General features: G+C 41.9%; 1 protein-coding gene across 22 annotated transcripts in view; it reads right to left on the reverse strand.

Annotated features, from left to right (window-relative positions):
• Positions 1-2,615: 2,615 nt before the first annotated feature.
• wnk1b (WNK lysine deficient protein kinase 1b) overlaps positions 2,616-14,516 on the reverse strand; it is an 82,736-nt gene continuing 70,835 nt past the window's right edge. For 12 of the 22 annotated variants that reach the window (XM_016677633.1, XM_016677634.1, XM_016677630.1 and 9 more), the window contains 14 exons: positions 14,181-14,237; positions 12,903-12,986; positions 12,771-12,807; positions 12,608-12,687; positions 12,123-12,407; positions 11,760-12,037; positions 11,565-11,640; positions 11,347-11,476; positions 10,761-10,946; positions 10,359-10,451; positions 6,652-6,693; positions 5,221-5,393; positions 4,794-4,865; positions 2,616-4,315 (listed from right to left, as the gene is read on the reverse strand). In XM_016677633.1, the coding sequence (XP_016533119.1) occupies positions 3,899-4,315; positions 4,794-4,865; positions 5,221-5,393; positions 6,652-6,693; positions 10,359-10,451; positions 10,761-10,946; positions 11,347-11,476; positions 11,565-11,640; positions 11,760-12,037; positions 12,123-12,407; positions 12,608-12,687; positions 12,771-12,807; positions 12,903-12,986; positions 14,181-14,237 (2,010 nt within the window). In that variant the 3' untranslated portion in view covers positions 2,616-3,898. The other 10 variants (XM_016677641.1, XM_007564457.2, XM_016677635.1 and 7 more) reach the window with 9 other exon arrangements.

Consider the following 14,516-nt stretch of genomic DNA (forward strand, 5'->3'; position numbering starts at 1 on the left):
TCTAACTCAAACTGAATACATTCCCCAGCAACAAAACCATCGCTGTGATTACGCTTCCAAAAGTAAATGTGCCATGCTTAGGAGTAAAACTTGCTGAATTCCCATTTGTGCCACCTCAACCGTATGCATCTAAAGAGATGTTCACCTTTTCTCAGTGAAAAACAGCAACAAACAAAAACTATGACCCAAACTAGGGTGAACAAACTAAGCATCAGGCACTCAAAAACAATCCAAACTTACAGGATAGCAAGTTTGTGAAATAAAAACTTACTATCCTTTAGCGTACTAGGAAGAGAAAATGATTTTTGTAAAGAAAAGCAAGACTTTTAGCTGCTTCCATTCACTGCTGCCATGTTTTACGCAACCACTGCATCCCCAGTAACCTAATACAGCACATTCTGGTGAAATTATGCATGTCTGAAAAATATTTTGGGTGGATTTTTAAAATCGATTTATCTTGAATTTGTTTACAAAGCTACATTAATGTAGCTAAACCATTCCTTCTGAATGAACAGTGCTGCGTTTAGAAGAGTGAGATTTTCAGCTCCTTCCGTTCACTTCTGCATTTTACAGAATCACTGTGCAGCTCAGAGCTAAGATGAATTATTCAAACTATTCAGATGAAAATTAAGGATGTCTTAGAATAAGATTTCTTTTTTTTTTATGTAAAGTGAAACTTTCGGTTCAGGTTAAGAAAGCAGTATGTTGCACTCAGGGTACAGAGTGGTCCAAGCTTCAGATACAATCTTTAACAACTTCCCTCCTTAAAAACGAAAAGACTCACAGCAACAGAAACAACACTGACGACTGACTGCTGCCTTTTCTAACCTTTAACAACTCCTGGATTGAACAGCGGCAGAGTGACGACAGATTTACCTTCCCATCTTTTTCGTCCCGACTTGAACAGCAGTCAAATGTTTGCATTTTTGCAGAAAGTAAACTCCCCTTTTATCACCGTCGCACCTTGAACGCGTCCGGCCATCGTCGGCTCGGGTAAAATCCAAACACATTCTGCCACTTTCAACCGACAAGCAACAGGAAGGACGCAAGGCACTATAAGTTCCTCCGGTTTTAACCGGAGGCTCTAAGATTTAGGGGCAAAGGCAGTGGAAATAAAAAGACAAAACAGTTTTTCTTTTCAAGTACATTAAAATGGACACCATTGGTTTATACATTCACATTCATCCAACAATACCAGGGTGGAAAGGGAGCAGGAGGGCGTGTTTAAAGTGTCTGACATACAAGTACTGTATTAAGAAAAAAAAAAATAGCTAGCTTTATTTTATTATCTAAATATCAACTATCCTGCCATTCGAACACGGGAACGAGGTCAGTTTCCACTTTCAGTTCAATAAGTAATCGGAGAAGCTGATCAGCTATCAATAAGGCATTGGATTTTTTTTTTTTTTTTTTAAGAAATGTCGCAAGGCATGGGGCTGTTACCGGATTCAGGGTTTTAAATAACATTCAGTTTCAAAATGGAGAATAATCCTCTGTGCTGTTGTTTCTATGATTTAAAGTCCTTCAGAGGAAATGCCAAAGAAACTGTTGCAGCCTGAAAAACAATGCTAAACTTTTCCCTTGTACAATAAAAAGGAACAAAATCACAATGTATGCAGTTTCCAGTAAGTAGTGTGAAAATCGCTGAATTTTCTACAATGTTGTTGCATTTTAGGTAGTTTAATAAGGGAAAGCGTTACAGCAATCTGATTCATTTGGCTGTATACAAATTAGACTAAAACAGCTTTTACTGAAAGAAATGTCACTCTTTCCTTGCAACTAGGAAGACTAATTTGTTCCCCCATCCCCAGTTATAAATATCAATGCACAATCTTTGTGGTTATTGAGGGTTCCCGTCGCAAAATCACTTCCTCTGGTGCTTCGAAGCAACAAACTTCCAAAGCCTTCAGAGGCGGAAGCAACGGCCTGATTTTGGCGGACAGTTTTGTTTGAAATCACCAGCCCGTGCCTGGTTTTGCATTTTTGTTTTCAAATTTCGACGGAAAGCCATTGAACTGAGAAGGAAACGACTCGAGCCGCTCTCTGAATGCTTTTTGTGACGCGTCGCCCTAAAAACTAATGTTGTCCAACAACATTTTTTTTTGTTTTTTTGCTAAGAATAAACAAGAATAATCACAGTGTCTCCACATCGTACAGCGATGTGCACGTAACAGGTCCGTTGACAGAACACGGTTTTTTTTTTTAATTATTATTATTTGTTTCTTCTTAAATAGAATAACATTAATATAGTAATTTACACTTGCAATTATTTCAACCCAAACGTTGAAACCAGCCTAGTCAGAAATGAGGCATACATCTGTGAGTCTAAGTCGGTTAAACTGCTGCCACGCCTTGTCTGTGTGCGTGTATTTGCTCTTCTGTGAACGTCTTGTGCATTGTGTGTGTGCGCGCGTGCGTGCGCGTGTGTGTGTGTGTGTGGCGGCAGCGAGCAAAACAAACCCAACAAAACCAAAATAAACACCAAAATGGAATCATCATAAGCAAACATTCAGAGAAAAAAAAATAAAATAAAACTGTACAAGGACTCTGATATTATTCTGATAACAAGGCCACTTGTTTTCTCATTTTGAGCTCTGTTTTTTTATTTTTTTGTTCCCCCCCTTCCCCTTCTAAAAGGTTGCTGCTGTTATTGCTTCACACGGCGACACAGAAAGGTGAGCGGTGGGGGTGAGAGGATGAGGCGGAGTCGTTACAGGGAGGAGGCATCTGGAGTGTAGAGGCAGCTCGTTTGGCCCAAACGGTGAGCAGATGAGGCCTGATCGGAAACACTTAAAAATCCTCTTCGTCAGCCCGCTTTCCTCTTCCTCCAACAACTTGTTAAATAATTGATCGTGGGAGGAAAAAAAAAAAAAAAAACCCAAAACAAAACCAACCCGAGGTACAACTCCTTGATATGCACTGGTTTTGAGATCTTTTCTTTTTTTTTTTGTTGTGCTTTTTAAGATTACACACACTGAACTCATGCTTTTGTGTGCAAACGCCTGTATTTGTAATGATGCTTTGCTGGATTCACTCCGTTTAGACGAGTACAAATCTGAAAAAAATAATAATAATTTGCTTTCTAAACAAACTTACAGGTGGATCTCAGTAAACTAACAGATCATTGAAAAGTTTGTTTACTTCAGTAGCTTAATTCAAACTGCGACACCAGAGGTATGTGGATTCATTACACACAATGATATATCTCTGGTTTTTTTCTTAATGTTGATAATTCTACACCATAGGTGGGGAAAAAAACCTCATAACTCTGTTTCTCAGAAAAATCAGAATATTATGTTCTTACTGAAAAAGATCGTTGCTGAAGAATCTGGCTGGTAACAGAATAAAACATATTAATGTCAGAAGTGTAGTGGAAGGAAAAACTGTGGTTACTTATGATTGTGTAAGTCGTAACAAGGTGAAAACAATACATTTTTTAAAATAAAAGTTATTGCTTTTTTGGTAATTTTGCTCTCAGCCATAATCATAAAAAAAACAACAGGAATAAATCCTTCAGTTATATCATTCTGTGTAATGAATCTATTTGTTATTACTGAATTAAAATACTGAAAGACAAAAAAAGAACTTTTCAAAGATATCCCTATTTGTTGTGATGCACCCAACAAAAACACTGCACTTGGTCAGAAACCTTCTTTAAACAAAACATGCATTTCTTTTCCTTTCCGTTTGATCCGTTGGCTGGTTGTCACGACCCCAAAGCAAGGAGGGCACCTCACCTACACACTGCTAATATTTTGTTTTTCCTGCTACGTTTTTTTCTTTTTCTTTTTTTTTCTCCACTCCAGTGCATCTCCTCTTCCTCTGGCTGCAAAACAAGCCGCCTTTCACTTGTCCGACTGGGCTGTCCGTCAGTAAAACCGGCCCTGGCGGCCAGCCCCTACGTGGTCCTCATGTTCGGCCCCCCTGGGCTGCTCACCGACTTCTGCAGAGTGGCAGTGAGCAGGTAGGGGCCCTGTCCCGGTAGATGGCCCTGTGGAGGCGGGTAGGGCCCCAGAGGCTGGGAGGCGCTGACTAAGAGAGGCTGCGTTGGTGCTTGCTGCGGGTTCGTCATGCTGTGAGCCGGACCGCACCACTGGGCGGTGTAGGCGGCACTGGGGCCGTAGGGGATAAACTGCGGGGGCTGGAGGTGGGGCGGGGCAGAGGAGGCGGGAGGGTGGCAGAGGGAGCCTTTTCTGGCAGCCAGAGAGGTAGCGCTGGTGGGGTTTGCAGGGAGGTGGGCGGAGCCTCCGATGCTGCTGGGACACAGCTGGCTGGGAGCCGAGTACTTCCTGCCCAGACTGGCCGACTGGGTGACCTGCAGGGGGCGACAGCAGCGTGGGTCAAGAAATCTCAACTGTGCATTGAAAAACGCATTCATAGACCAAGAAGGTTTCCTCTCATTTTAACCACAAACTTTAATAAATGTGATCTTAACAACACAAAGCAACAGTTGGTGTAAAATCACATTAAAGCTTGCATTTAAAAACGCCCCTCCATTAAATTTTGTGGTTAGAAGTGAGTTTTGCAACACACAGGAACAAATTTATTCTGAGTTTTCCCCCCACAGATTATATGCAGCAAAGCAAACACGCACCAGATAAGTGCAGGATGGAGTTTTTAAACTCGATCCAGATGTATTAATTCAGTTAAGTACAACATCTAATCGAGTTTATATAACTTTATATCTTTATTTTAAGTACTGGCCTGAAGTGAGCGAGGAATTGGTTTGGAAGCAGTAAATAAAAAGAAGTTAATTCATGTTTGATGTGTTTGGGGTATGTTTTTACACCTACCTCATAACTGTGTCCCTGTGCTGGGACCTGCTGCTGCAGCTGCTGCTGCTGCTGTTTGGCACTCCTTTTACCCTGCAATGATTGAATGTAAACTTAAATGAGTATCAATAACAGCTTTAATACTGTGAATGCACAATATTCTTCACTATAGTGGTCTGTTTTGGGTTTTTTTCAAACTACATAAAACAACTTAGTATGTAAAATACCCTCATAGTGACAGAGATAAAGATCTAAGAGCTGCATAAAGAACTTGACAGAAAAATGTAATTCCTACAATTGCTGACTGTAAGCAATTACGCAAAAAATAGAAAACAAACATAAAAATAAAAACCTGACAGTTTTCAAGTACTATCGGCCCTCCCAACAACTCATTCTGCCCTGGGTGGAGAGCCACATCACTCGTATTAAAAACATGGCCACTGCCGACCTGTGACAGGTTCATGGCGTCCCTGGCCCAGTTGTCCACCAGTTTATGGAGGTCATCGGTGAAGGTTCCTTTCCTCTGGTGGGGTGCTGACATGTTGGGCGCCAGACATTGGGAGCCGCCCTGGCTTTGACCCAGCCCCTCTGAACCGCTCACTGCATTGGTGCTGTTCGTCCCTGCAGGGGGAGACAGAGAGCGCCAGAGAGAGAAAGAGACTGAGACATTGGACACAAAGATGGGAATGAAGTCGTCAGGATGAGAGTGAATGCAGGATCCGGTTGGATTTTAGAGCAGGACAGCATAATTGACTGTTTAGTTCTGATGGAAATAAGGATGACAAACGGGAACGAATGACACATGTTGCTTTAGATCAGCATTTAAAGGCAGAATTCTTTCACTGAGGTAAAGAATGAATTCAAACGCAGGGCAGTACAAATCTACCATATATTCAATATATGTACCCGCGACAGAGGTTCAACAGCTATCCAAATATTTGTGGGTGTGGTTGTCTTGTTTAGAGCTTGTTTTGAAAATCCACACTAAATTCAAACTTTTGCACCTAATTTGAATTTTGATAAGTTAAATCAAGTTTTGTTGAACGGTCTAGACATTCGAATGCATTCCAAACTTACTATTATTCACAGTAACGACGACTGTATGGAAACTGTCTCTGCAGACTGTAATTCCTTTATTAGCCCATAGGTGGCACCCACACTCCAGTGGAGCAGAAAATACACTTTTCCCAGACTTGTAGAGCCAATTTTACTCTTTAAAAAAATGCATGCACTGCTATTTGACTTCCTGCAATGTATAACTTTTAATAGAAATGTTGCTTAATTTTACTCTTAGTCATCACGATGAGGGACATACAGAGTTGCCTTCTGTTCACAGACAAAACAAGCTTTAGAGACGGTGCCATGCTGACAGAATGAGCAAAAGGGAGATAATATTCTTGCACGGCCTGTTTTAATAAAATAATATATTCAAGGACCTGAGGCAAGAGAACCATACTGCCGGTCTGGTAAATAAAACTGTCAATTCACATTGAGCAAAATGGAGGAAAACAAGAATGGTGGAGACGCTGAGTCATGTATGGCTGCAGCAGCAGGGGATTCTGGTCAATGCAGTCTAGATTGCAAGCCATGGTAAGGGAGGGGAGGCGGAGGTTTTCAGGAGAGCCTGCAGATGCATGCGGTGTCAGTCTGAGTCTCTAGCGAAGGATCATTTCAGTTATTAAAACTCAAAGTCAAAACGGATCATCTAAAGTTATTGCAAAAAAAATAAAAAAAATAAAAGAATACAGATGACAACTGAAGTGAACTGAACTGATCCCAAATCTGGCCAATTGGTCAAATTTGATTCTACACAGGGCGAGAGCAAGCAAGAAGGGGGATGGATGGAGGGAGGAAAGACCAAAAAGAGAGAGATAGTTACTACAGAGCTGGTTGCAGGGGCAGACTTTTTTCACCATCTTCCCTGTAGGAGGTTGGGGGTGGCCGGAAGACAACGATCGGAGGATCGGGAGAGAGTCAGAGTTAAAAGCCCCGCCCACATCACCCCACAATCAAGCACAGTGCAGCTGAGTATGATTGTCAGAACTCGACATACAAGGTACACACAGAATCGGGGTGGGTTAGCGTCACCAATAACATCTTAAAGGGCAGAAACGACCTGTGCACCAAACAAGGATGTCAACTGCGTTTTGCGCCGTAAGGAAACAGGAATAACTCCTTCTTCTGAAGTCAAACATGGGTCATAGAAGGATAACATTAAATGGGAGACAACAGTGCAAATGGTTATCATGGGAATTTAAATGCTTTCCCACTAAAGTCTGTTCTCTGTAGCTTTAAGATGCTTTTGGGTGACAAATCATCTGGTTCTGATATGATTCTGAGTCCTCTCTACAGCTCACCAGGATTGGGTCAATGTCACCAGGGCCTTGCATAACTATGTACCCCCCTTAACATCATTTTCCCAGATATTATTTCATATTTCAATCACAAATCTTAATGTATTTTGCGCAGATTTTACTGTGTGTCAGACCAATATAAAGTAGTATATAGTAGAGGAGAAGTCTACAGTGAAAGAAAAACTACACACAGCTTTCAATTTTTATGGAGTAGCATGCGTTTGTATGTCACACACAGTCCCATTTACTGATACCCCTAAATAAAATAAGAGTGCAGACAACTGGCTTCAAACATGGTGGTGGGGGTATAACGATTTCTTTTATTGATTTATTTTTTAGCAGGAGCAGGGAAGCGGTCACATTTTTCTGGACTTTGACTAGGCCGACTTGCACTTTAATATAGACTACTCCATTTTATCTCTGATCTGTCTCAAGTCTTTTGCAGCTTCAAATTTGCTCTGGATTTAGGGGGATCAGAGTAAATGGGGCTGAATACAACTGCATGTCACTCTTTCATTTTAATCTGTAAAAAAATAAAAAAATAATAAATAAAATAACAGCGTGCAACATTTTCTTGCTACATCACCACTGTCCATTTATTGTGTTGTCTGTGACATAAAATCCAACTTCAATACATTAAAGTTTTTGGCTGCCTAATATAGAAATGTGAAGTAGGTGCAATAAAGTACAACTGCTTTGAGTTCCACTGATATTATTGGGAGTTAAGACAAAATATGAATTACATTTCATTTTATTTAAGCCAAATCCAGTCACTAAGACCAAAGTCTGTCTCTCCACTCCCCGGTGATGCAGTGATGGGGTTAAAGTGGGGGTTTAACGGGAGTGAGGATGATGAGTGAGGAAGGGGAAGCGTTTTGAGCTGCAGAGGGATCAGAAGCATTCAGAAAAATCCTTTCATAAAGAAAAAAAAAATAGAGAGAGAAAAAACTTGATAACGAGAATATTCTGATTGAAATGACAGATTAACACAAAAAATAAAAATAAAATACAGTACATTTCTCAATAAACACAAAATTAGATGACAAAAACTCAAGTCACCAAGTCAAAACTTCCTGTTTGTTTTCACAGAAATGAAAGCACAGCCTTGTCCAAACGGATTACTGCGCAAGTCTGTGTGCTGTGAACTGCTTAAAGGAGTTAATTAGCAGACTAAATATAAAATATGCGTCACAATCAAGTTACTTTAACAGCACAGATTTCAATTACAGACCAGGACCTCCGAATTAAACGAATAATCCAATCACTGGAAAGTGTAATTATAAAGAAGGAGCAGCGATGAGGTGTTAGACCGACGTGTCTGCGCGCCACGGTGTCCTAGCATGACGTGGAAAATTAAAGCTGCACATGGCACAGAAATCAGATCATGGCTGCTCACGGCCTGATGACTTGACAACCCGAGCGTGACTTTGTTTAGTCCCACAGTCAACAGATGCAACAGCTGCTCTTCTGTTTATTTTTCCCAACAAAGGAGCTGCTCTGCCGTCGACCTCGGAAATACTCAACCGGACCGACTCGCGGCACCTGTAAACACTTTTGTAACCAGATCAACCAGAACAACAAGGACTTTCACTGACTTTGTTGACCGTTTTCTGACGCTTTGCTTTTTGAAGTTTTAAGTAGCAAAGCTGTAGCTGGTTAATGTCAGGGTTGCTAAAGGGTTCATCTTTCATTCTCGTATCGCATCTCATTAGTGCGAGCTCAGAATTAATTAGTGCTCCTTCTGATGGGCAGGATCCTTTTTATTTTCATTAGAACAATCACAGTATTTATAAAAGCATTCAAAAATGCACATCAACGCTGTTAAAATAGAAACATGTAGGTTTTGTGTGGCTAGAAATACGGTCTGTTTGTAATTTCGGTGTGCTGAAATATTGGGTGTTACGAAGCTATAGTTAGTATTTAATCACAAGGCGGGCTGATCAGCTGGTGCAGATGTTCATATTGAGCAATGGAGACAGTAGAAGGAGGCACAAACAGCGGAGGAGAGAGAAGTAAGATATCCTGCACTTGTTTGGGGGTTTCTGAATCACATATTTGGAAGGCAACAGATGCTAAACCACATCATTGTCTGCATGAATAGGAGAAGCTGAGATAATGACTCTGAAGATGTTCAGCTGCAGGATTGAACATATCCATCAGTGTAGTTTCTGATCTGAGCACCTAATGCAGATTTATACCAACTGCTGCGCTTCAAGGTGATTCTAAAGTCTAGATTTTCTGATTCCAGGTTTTGGCAAATCAGGTTTTTTTTATTTTTATTGGTTAGCAAACATCTTTACACTGTACTTAAAATATGCCTAGAATGCAACGTTAGTGAATGGAAGGTTTGACAGAAAATGGATGCGAATGGAGGGATGGACAGAAGGATGGATGACAGAAGATGGTTGTACAGATGGGTGGATGGATGGATGAAAGGAAAGAAAATAAATGGATGGATAGACAGAGATATGGAATGATACAGGGGACTAAATTTTGAAATTAATTTTCTAACTCAAGATCTGGAAAATCCCAAAACCAATCTCCTTACTTTAGTTGGCTATAAAACCTGAAACATTATAAAATCACACTTTGTTTCCCAAATATGTAACTTGATGGACAGAATCTCACAGCATCAGATAATCACACTTGACAAAGAGAACGATGCTCACGATGCTAAATGTCGTAGCAAGGAGAGGATGAATCACAACAACATGAAGAGGGCTGTATGGATTTATGGCAACTACTACTTTCATCATTTATTATGAAAGTAATAATTCAACAATATCACAAATCAGTTAATCATTCACGATCCTGGAGCACTTCTACATTAAGCCAACTTTCACGTTTTCGCAGGGAAAACAACGCCCAATATGCTTCATTCTGCAGATGGACAAAAATCAAATTCTAAGGCAAAAAGCCGTCATATTCTCCCCAAAATTTAGTAAACCTGCCTCATAATTTTAAAACAACAGACAGAAAAGCTTTGCATCCCTCCAGTTGTCCTCTAATTTCTGCCAGAGTAACTACAACTAGACTTATCCAGCTTCTCTAGATGAGTCTAGTTCTCGCAGCTGCAAGATTTTTCAAGCATCTTGCAGCTGCGGCTCTTCAAAAACCACCAGGAAGAAATCATGACTGAGTCTCAACAGATACGGGAGAAAAGAAAACATTTAAAAATGAAAGGTAAGTAAGGATAAACAAGAGAAGAGCAAAGAAATAAAGCGTTACACACAAAGAGCCAAGCAGGGCGTACTCAGAAAGCGCGTCCTCCTGCCACCCGGCTTGAAGGCCACACGCTCCGAACCCCAGCTGAACTTTACACAGCCTGAAGAGAGGGATGATGGGAGATGCAGAAAGGGGACAGGGACAGAGGTGAAGGAAAAGCAAGAAGAGAGAAAGGAGAAAATACAACAGAAGACAGATGAGAGTTGAAGAGTATAAAGAAAAGATGTTAGAGTGAGTGAGCCATCACGCCGTTCACACTCAAGAGAAAGACAAAGCAAGACAGACGGACGAGCTTCTTGTTTTTCTTTCTTTTTGTTTTTTTTGCAACACTCGTTTCCGTCTGCATGCAAAGAGCTGCCAGTGTAAATGACGCGCAGGGGTCTGCCGCAGCCCCCGGTGACATGCTTACCCGGGGTCGGAGCACACAAGCTGGGCACAGACAGCGCCGCCTCGCTGGTGTAGGCTGAGCAGAGGTTGCTGCTGGAGGCGGACTGCTTGAGGGGCTGGAGCACGGTGTCGGCCAGCACTCCGGGGGCCAGCAGAGGCAGCTGGCCGGGGTACACGGCCGGGACGCTCTGGGCGGATAAAGTGCTGCCTGGAGATCGCAGAAAGCATCGACACGACGCACATGCCGAAAAGCGGACGTGGAGAGACATCGAAGAGGACGGACGGAGAGAAACGTCACCCACAAAAAAAAAAAACAAAAAAAAAACAACAGAGAGAAACAGACAGGAAAAGCAGTCAGAAATGTTCCGGCTCCGAGCCTGATGCAGTGAAATGCCCGCATGCACGAGTGACGAAACAGACGAACGCACGACAGATGTGTGCACACGAATGCGTGAACATAGAAAAAGTAACAGAGTAAAATGTTTAACAATGTTTACAGTGACGCCGTGGCTCAGGCTCAAACATGTGGGGTGGGAATACTTTTTGCATGGTGAGTGGTATTGCCCAAACATGAATAAATAAAGTCTGCTGCACCAAGGTGAGCCTACCTGGCTGTAAAGGGCTCTTGCTGCCGTGGGTGGAGCTGCTTCTGGACGATTTTGAAGATTTGCTTTTGGTGGGCCGCCGCCTTCTGCCAGTAAAGGCGATGAGGGGTGGGATCACAGCAGCTGGAGGCACCTGCACCAAATCCCAGGTAGGAGAAGTTGCTATCTAGTATTTATGTGGCTGATTTGAGAATGGTATGGTGTTTTATGTGACAGATCACCTTTCCCAGCCTTGTAAACAAGCGCTCGATTTCCTCCTTCTGGCGAGAGTGGAGGGCCTGAATTTCACGTATGTGCCTGAAGGAAGAAAAGGGAAAACATTTGTACAATGTTTTCCCTTTCTCTATTCTTATACAGAAAGCGATATTGAAGCAGAGGGTTTTGGGAAATGCAGGAAAACCCGAGGTTTTATTTACTTTTCTCTGAGGCCTCGGACTTCCTGCTTAAAGTCTTCATCCTCAAATTCAGAGTCGTTGTCGCTGCTCATGTAGGAGTTGTTGAAGGAGTTGTTGTTTAGGCTAGGTAGGGAGGCTTTGTGAGGCGAGTCTGGAGACAGAACCTGTCCGGGATCGCTGGGTCCGTTAGCAGCAGCCCGAGCGGCAGGCGGCGGAGGGCTCTGCTCGGGCTGCTGGGTCTGCTCCTGGGCGCGACTGACCGAGAACCGGCCCACGCGGGTCTCAGGGTTGGTGGTAACCTGAATTCACAGGACCCATTTGACAAAAACGTGTGACCCGACGGCGTAACGGAAAAGGGCAAAACGGAAGAGAAACGACGCGCACCTGAAAGCGGCCGATGGTGGTGGTGGGTTTGGGGGAGCGGCACGGGGAACCGAGAGGGGAGGCGAGGTGGGATCCCGCCGCAGCCTTCTGGAGGAGCCCGTCCACAACGTCTCCGCCTTTCACTCCTTTCCCTCTCAGACGGGACGGGGAGTCTTTGTGCAACGTGTTCTCCGGGCTGGAGAGGCTGGAGGACGAGGAGGAGGACGAAGTGGAGGAGGAGGTGGTGGAAGAAGACTCTGTGCAGGACGGGCGCTGGACAGCAGGCTCTTCGACAGCCAAGGACACCTGAGTGTGAAAACGAAGAGAGAGGAGAGGAGACGGAAAAGAACCGGAATCAAATTCTGCCTAATTTACGAGCGTTTCATTCCCAGTGATTTTAAAATCCAAAACAGAGGACATCATTTTAGTTTTATGTGTACAATTTTAAGTTTTTCCTAATGTGAAAGTGAGTGCAAATGCCATACAAGATTCCAACACATCTTTACCTGAAATCTTCCTAATTTAATTCCACCTGCAGGAGGAGGAGCAGGGGAGGGGGCTTTTTCTTCTTCCAGTGAGAATGGAACTGTAGCAAAGGTGACACATTTTTGTCAAATAAATCAGGGAAAGAAACTTGTTCACTATGTTTAGTAAATAAATTGTACGTACTTGGTTGTCCCATTGTAGGAACACTGCTGAAAGAGACCTGCAGTAAGTGTTAAAAGAGAAGAAACGGGTTGAGTGGCTCCATCAGCACCAGCCTAAGCGACTAAAATGAGGCTGTAACGGGAGTGTGTCGACCTGTGTGTGTGAGCTCACAGGGACAGTTTCTGGACTCAGTGCTCTCCTCAGCTGGGCGTCCAGGTCTTCCAGAGGCTGCTGTGACTGGAGGAGTGAGTAGACAAAATATTAGGCTGTTGTGCACTAAAAGAGCAGCGGCACTGATGTTTGAGTTTGTACATTAAGGTCTTGTCGGCGTCAACGTGGACGTAATGGAAAAAGTGTCATTTTCTGCTCTGCTTAGCTTATTTTAGCATTTTACTTAAATCAGAAAAATATTTTGCTTGGTTTTAAATAATTGATGTTACATTGTTTCAAATCAAATTAGTTTCCAGTTGTAGTGATTGTATTTTTTTTTTTTGCAGATGTAGTAGAATAAAAAAAAAAGTTTAATTATTGAAGCTTTAATTTGACATAAACTAAATTAAATATTCTTAAAAAAGTTTAAATAAAGAGTAGAGGTAATTGCTCAAATAACACTCTGCATCGTTTTTGCAGTCCATTTGCCATCAAGATGTATAATTTGAGCAGCATTAGAATTAATAAAAGAAAAACTTAATTGAATACAAATGAAATTATTATTACTTGAACTTTTCATAGAAGAACCAAGTCTCCTTGTTGGCACAAAAGCACAAATAATCACTGAGTGAAAAAATTAAAAGCCCTCACATTAGCAATTTAGTCACAATTAAAAAAAAAAAAGTAGATTAATTAAAATCAAATCCATGGTGAACCTGGACCACAGAACGATTACCTTAATCAAACAGGACAGGTCTCACCCAGAGGGAGTTGCATAAGAGAAACGGAGGGAGTTTTATAACCAGGCAGGTCACATTTTCATAAAAGGAGCTTCAAATCATGTCTCGCTATTTAGGACGCGGTTCTGGTTGAAAGAATGTCTATTTTTAGACGGCCACAGCCACAACAACAAAGGCTGGGAATGAAGACAGTCTGTGGCCTGAAGTGACTCGTCCTCACTGTGTTCTGCTGGAACCTCAGCAATTATTTTAGGCTTTTGGACCATTTTATGCCAAGATGGGATATTATTCAAGCACGCGTTCCATTATCGGTGACATTTAGATTGCAATTATCCTATCAAGAACGACACATCACAGGCGATACGTCAATCGAATTATTGAAGCTTTGTTTTGTTTTTTTTGTTTTTTTGTGTTAAAAGTTAAGTGTGGAGATGTTACAGTAACATAAAAAAAATTAGACTGAATTAGTTGAGATACAGTTGAAACAAAAACAGAGCTGCATTGCAGTACATATAATAGTGTTAAAATGAGCAAAAAACACCTGTATTAGACAAGGTCCAGGTAAGGGTGTCAGGAGCTCTGAAGGAGGAGAAGTGGCCTAATCCCAGAGAAAGAGATGCAATGAGTAGAAAGTGGCAGGAAGTAAAACAAACAGATATCTGGAGAAAAGATTACAAAAGTAGTGTTCATGCCTAAGAATGTTAAAACTGGGTTCCTGCACATTTCTTTTAAATGATCTTTCTCAGGCTTAAATTAAAAAAAAATAAAAAAAAGAACTCTTAATTTTTTTTTGACTAACTTTTTGTATGATTTCCTAATCAGGCTGAAAAGCATTTAAATATTAGAAGTGCTTGCCAACAACAACATCCATGTCATC

This window comes from Poecilia formosa, unplaced genomic scaffold, assembly GCF_000485575.1.
Source record: "Poecilia formosa unplaced genomic scaffold, Poecilia_formosa-5.1.2 Scaffold159, whole genome shotgun sequence".
NCBI classification, from domain to species: domain Eukaryota; kingdom Metazoa; phylum Chordata; class Actinopteri; order Cyprinodontiformes; family Poeciliidae; genus Poecilia; species Poecilia formosa.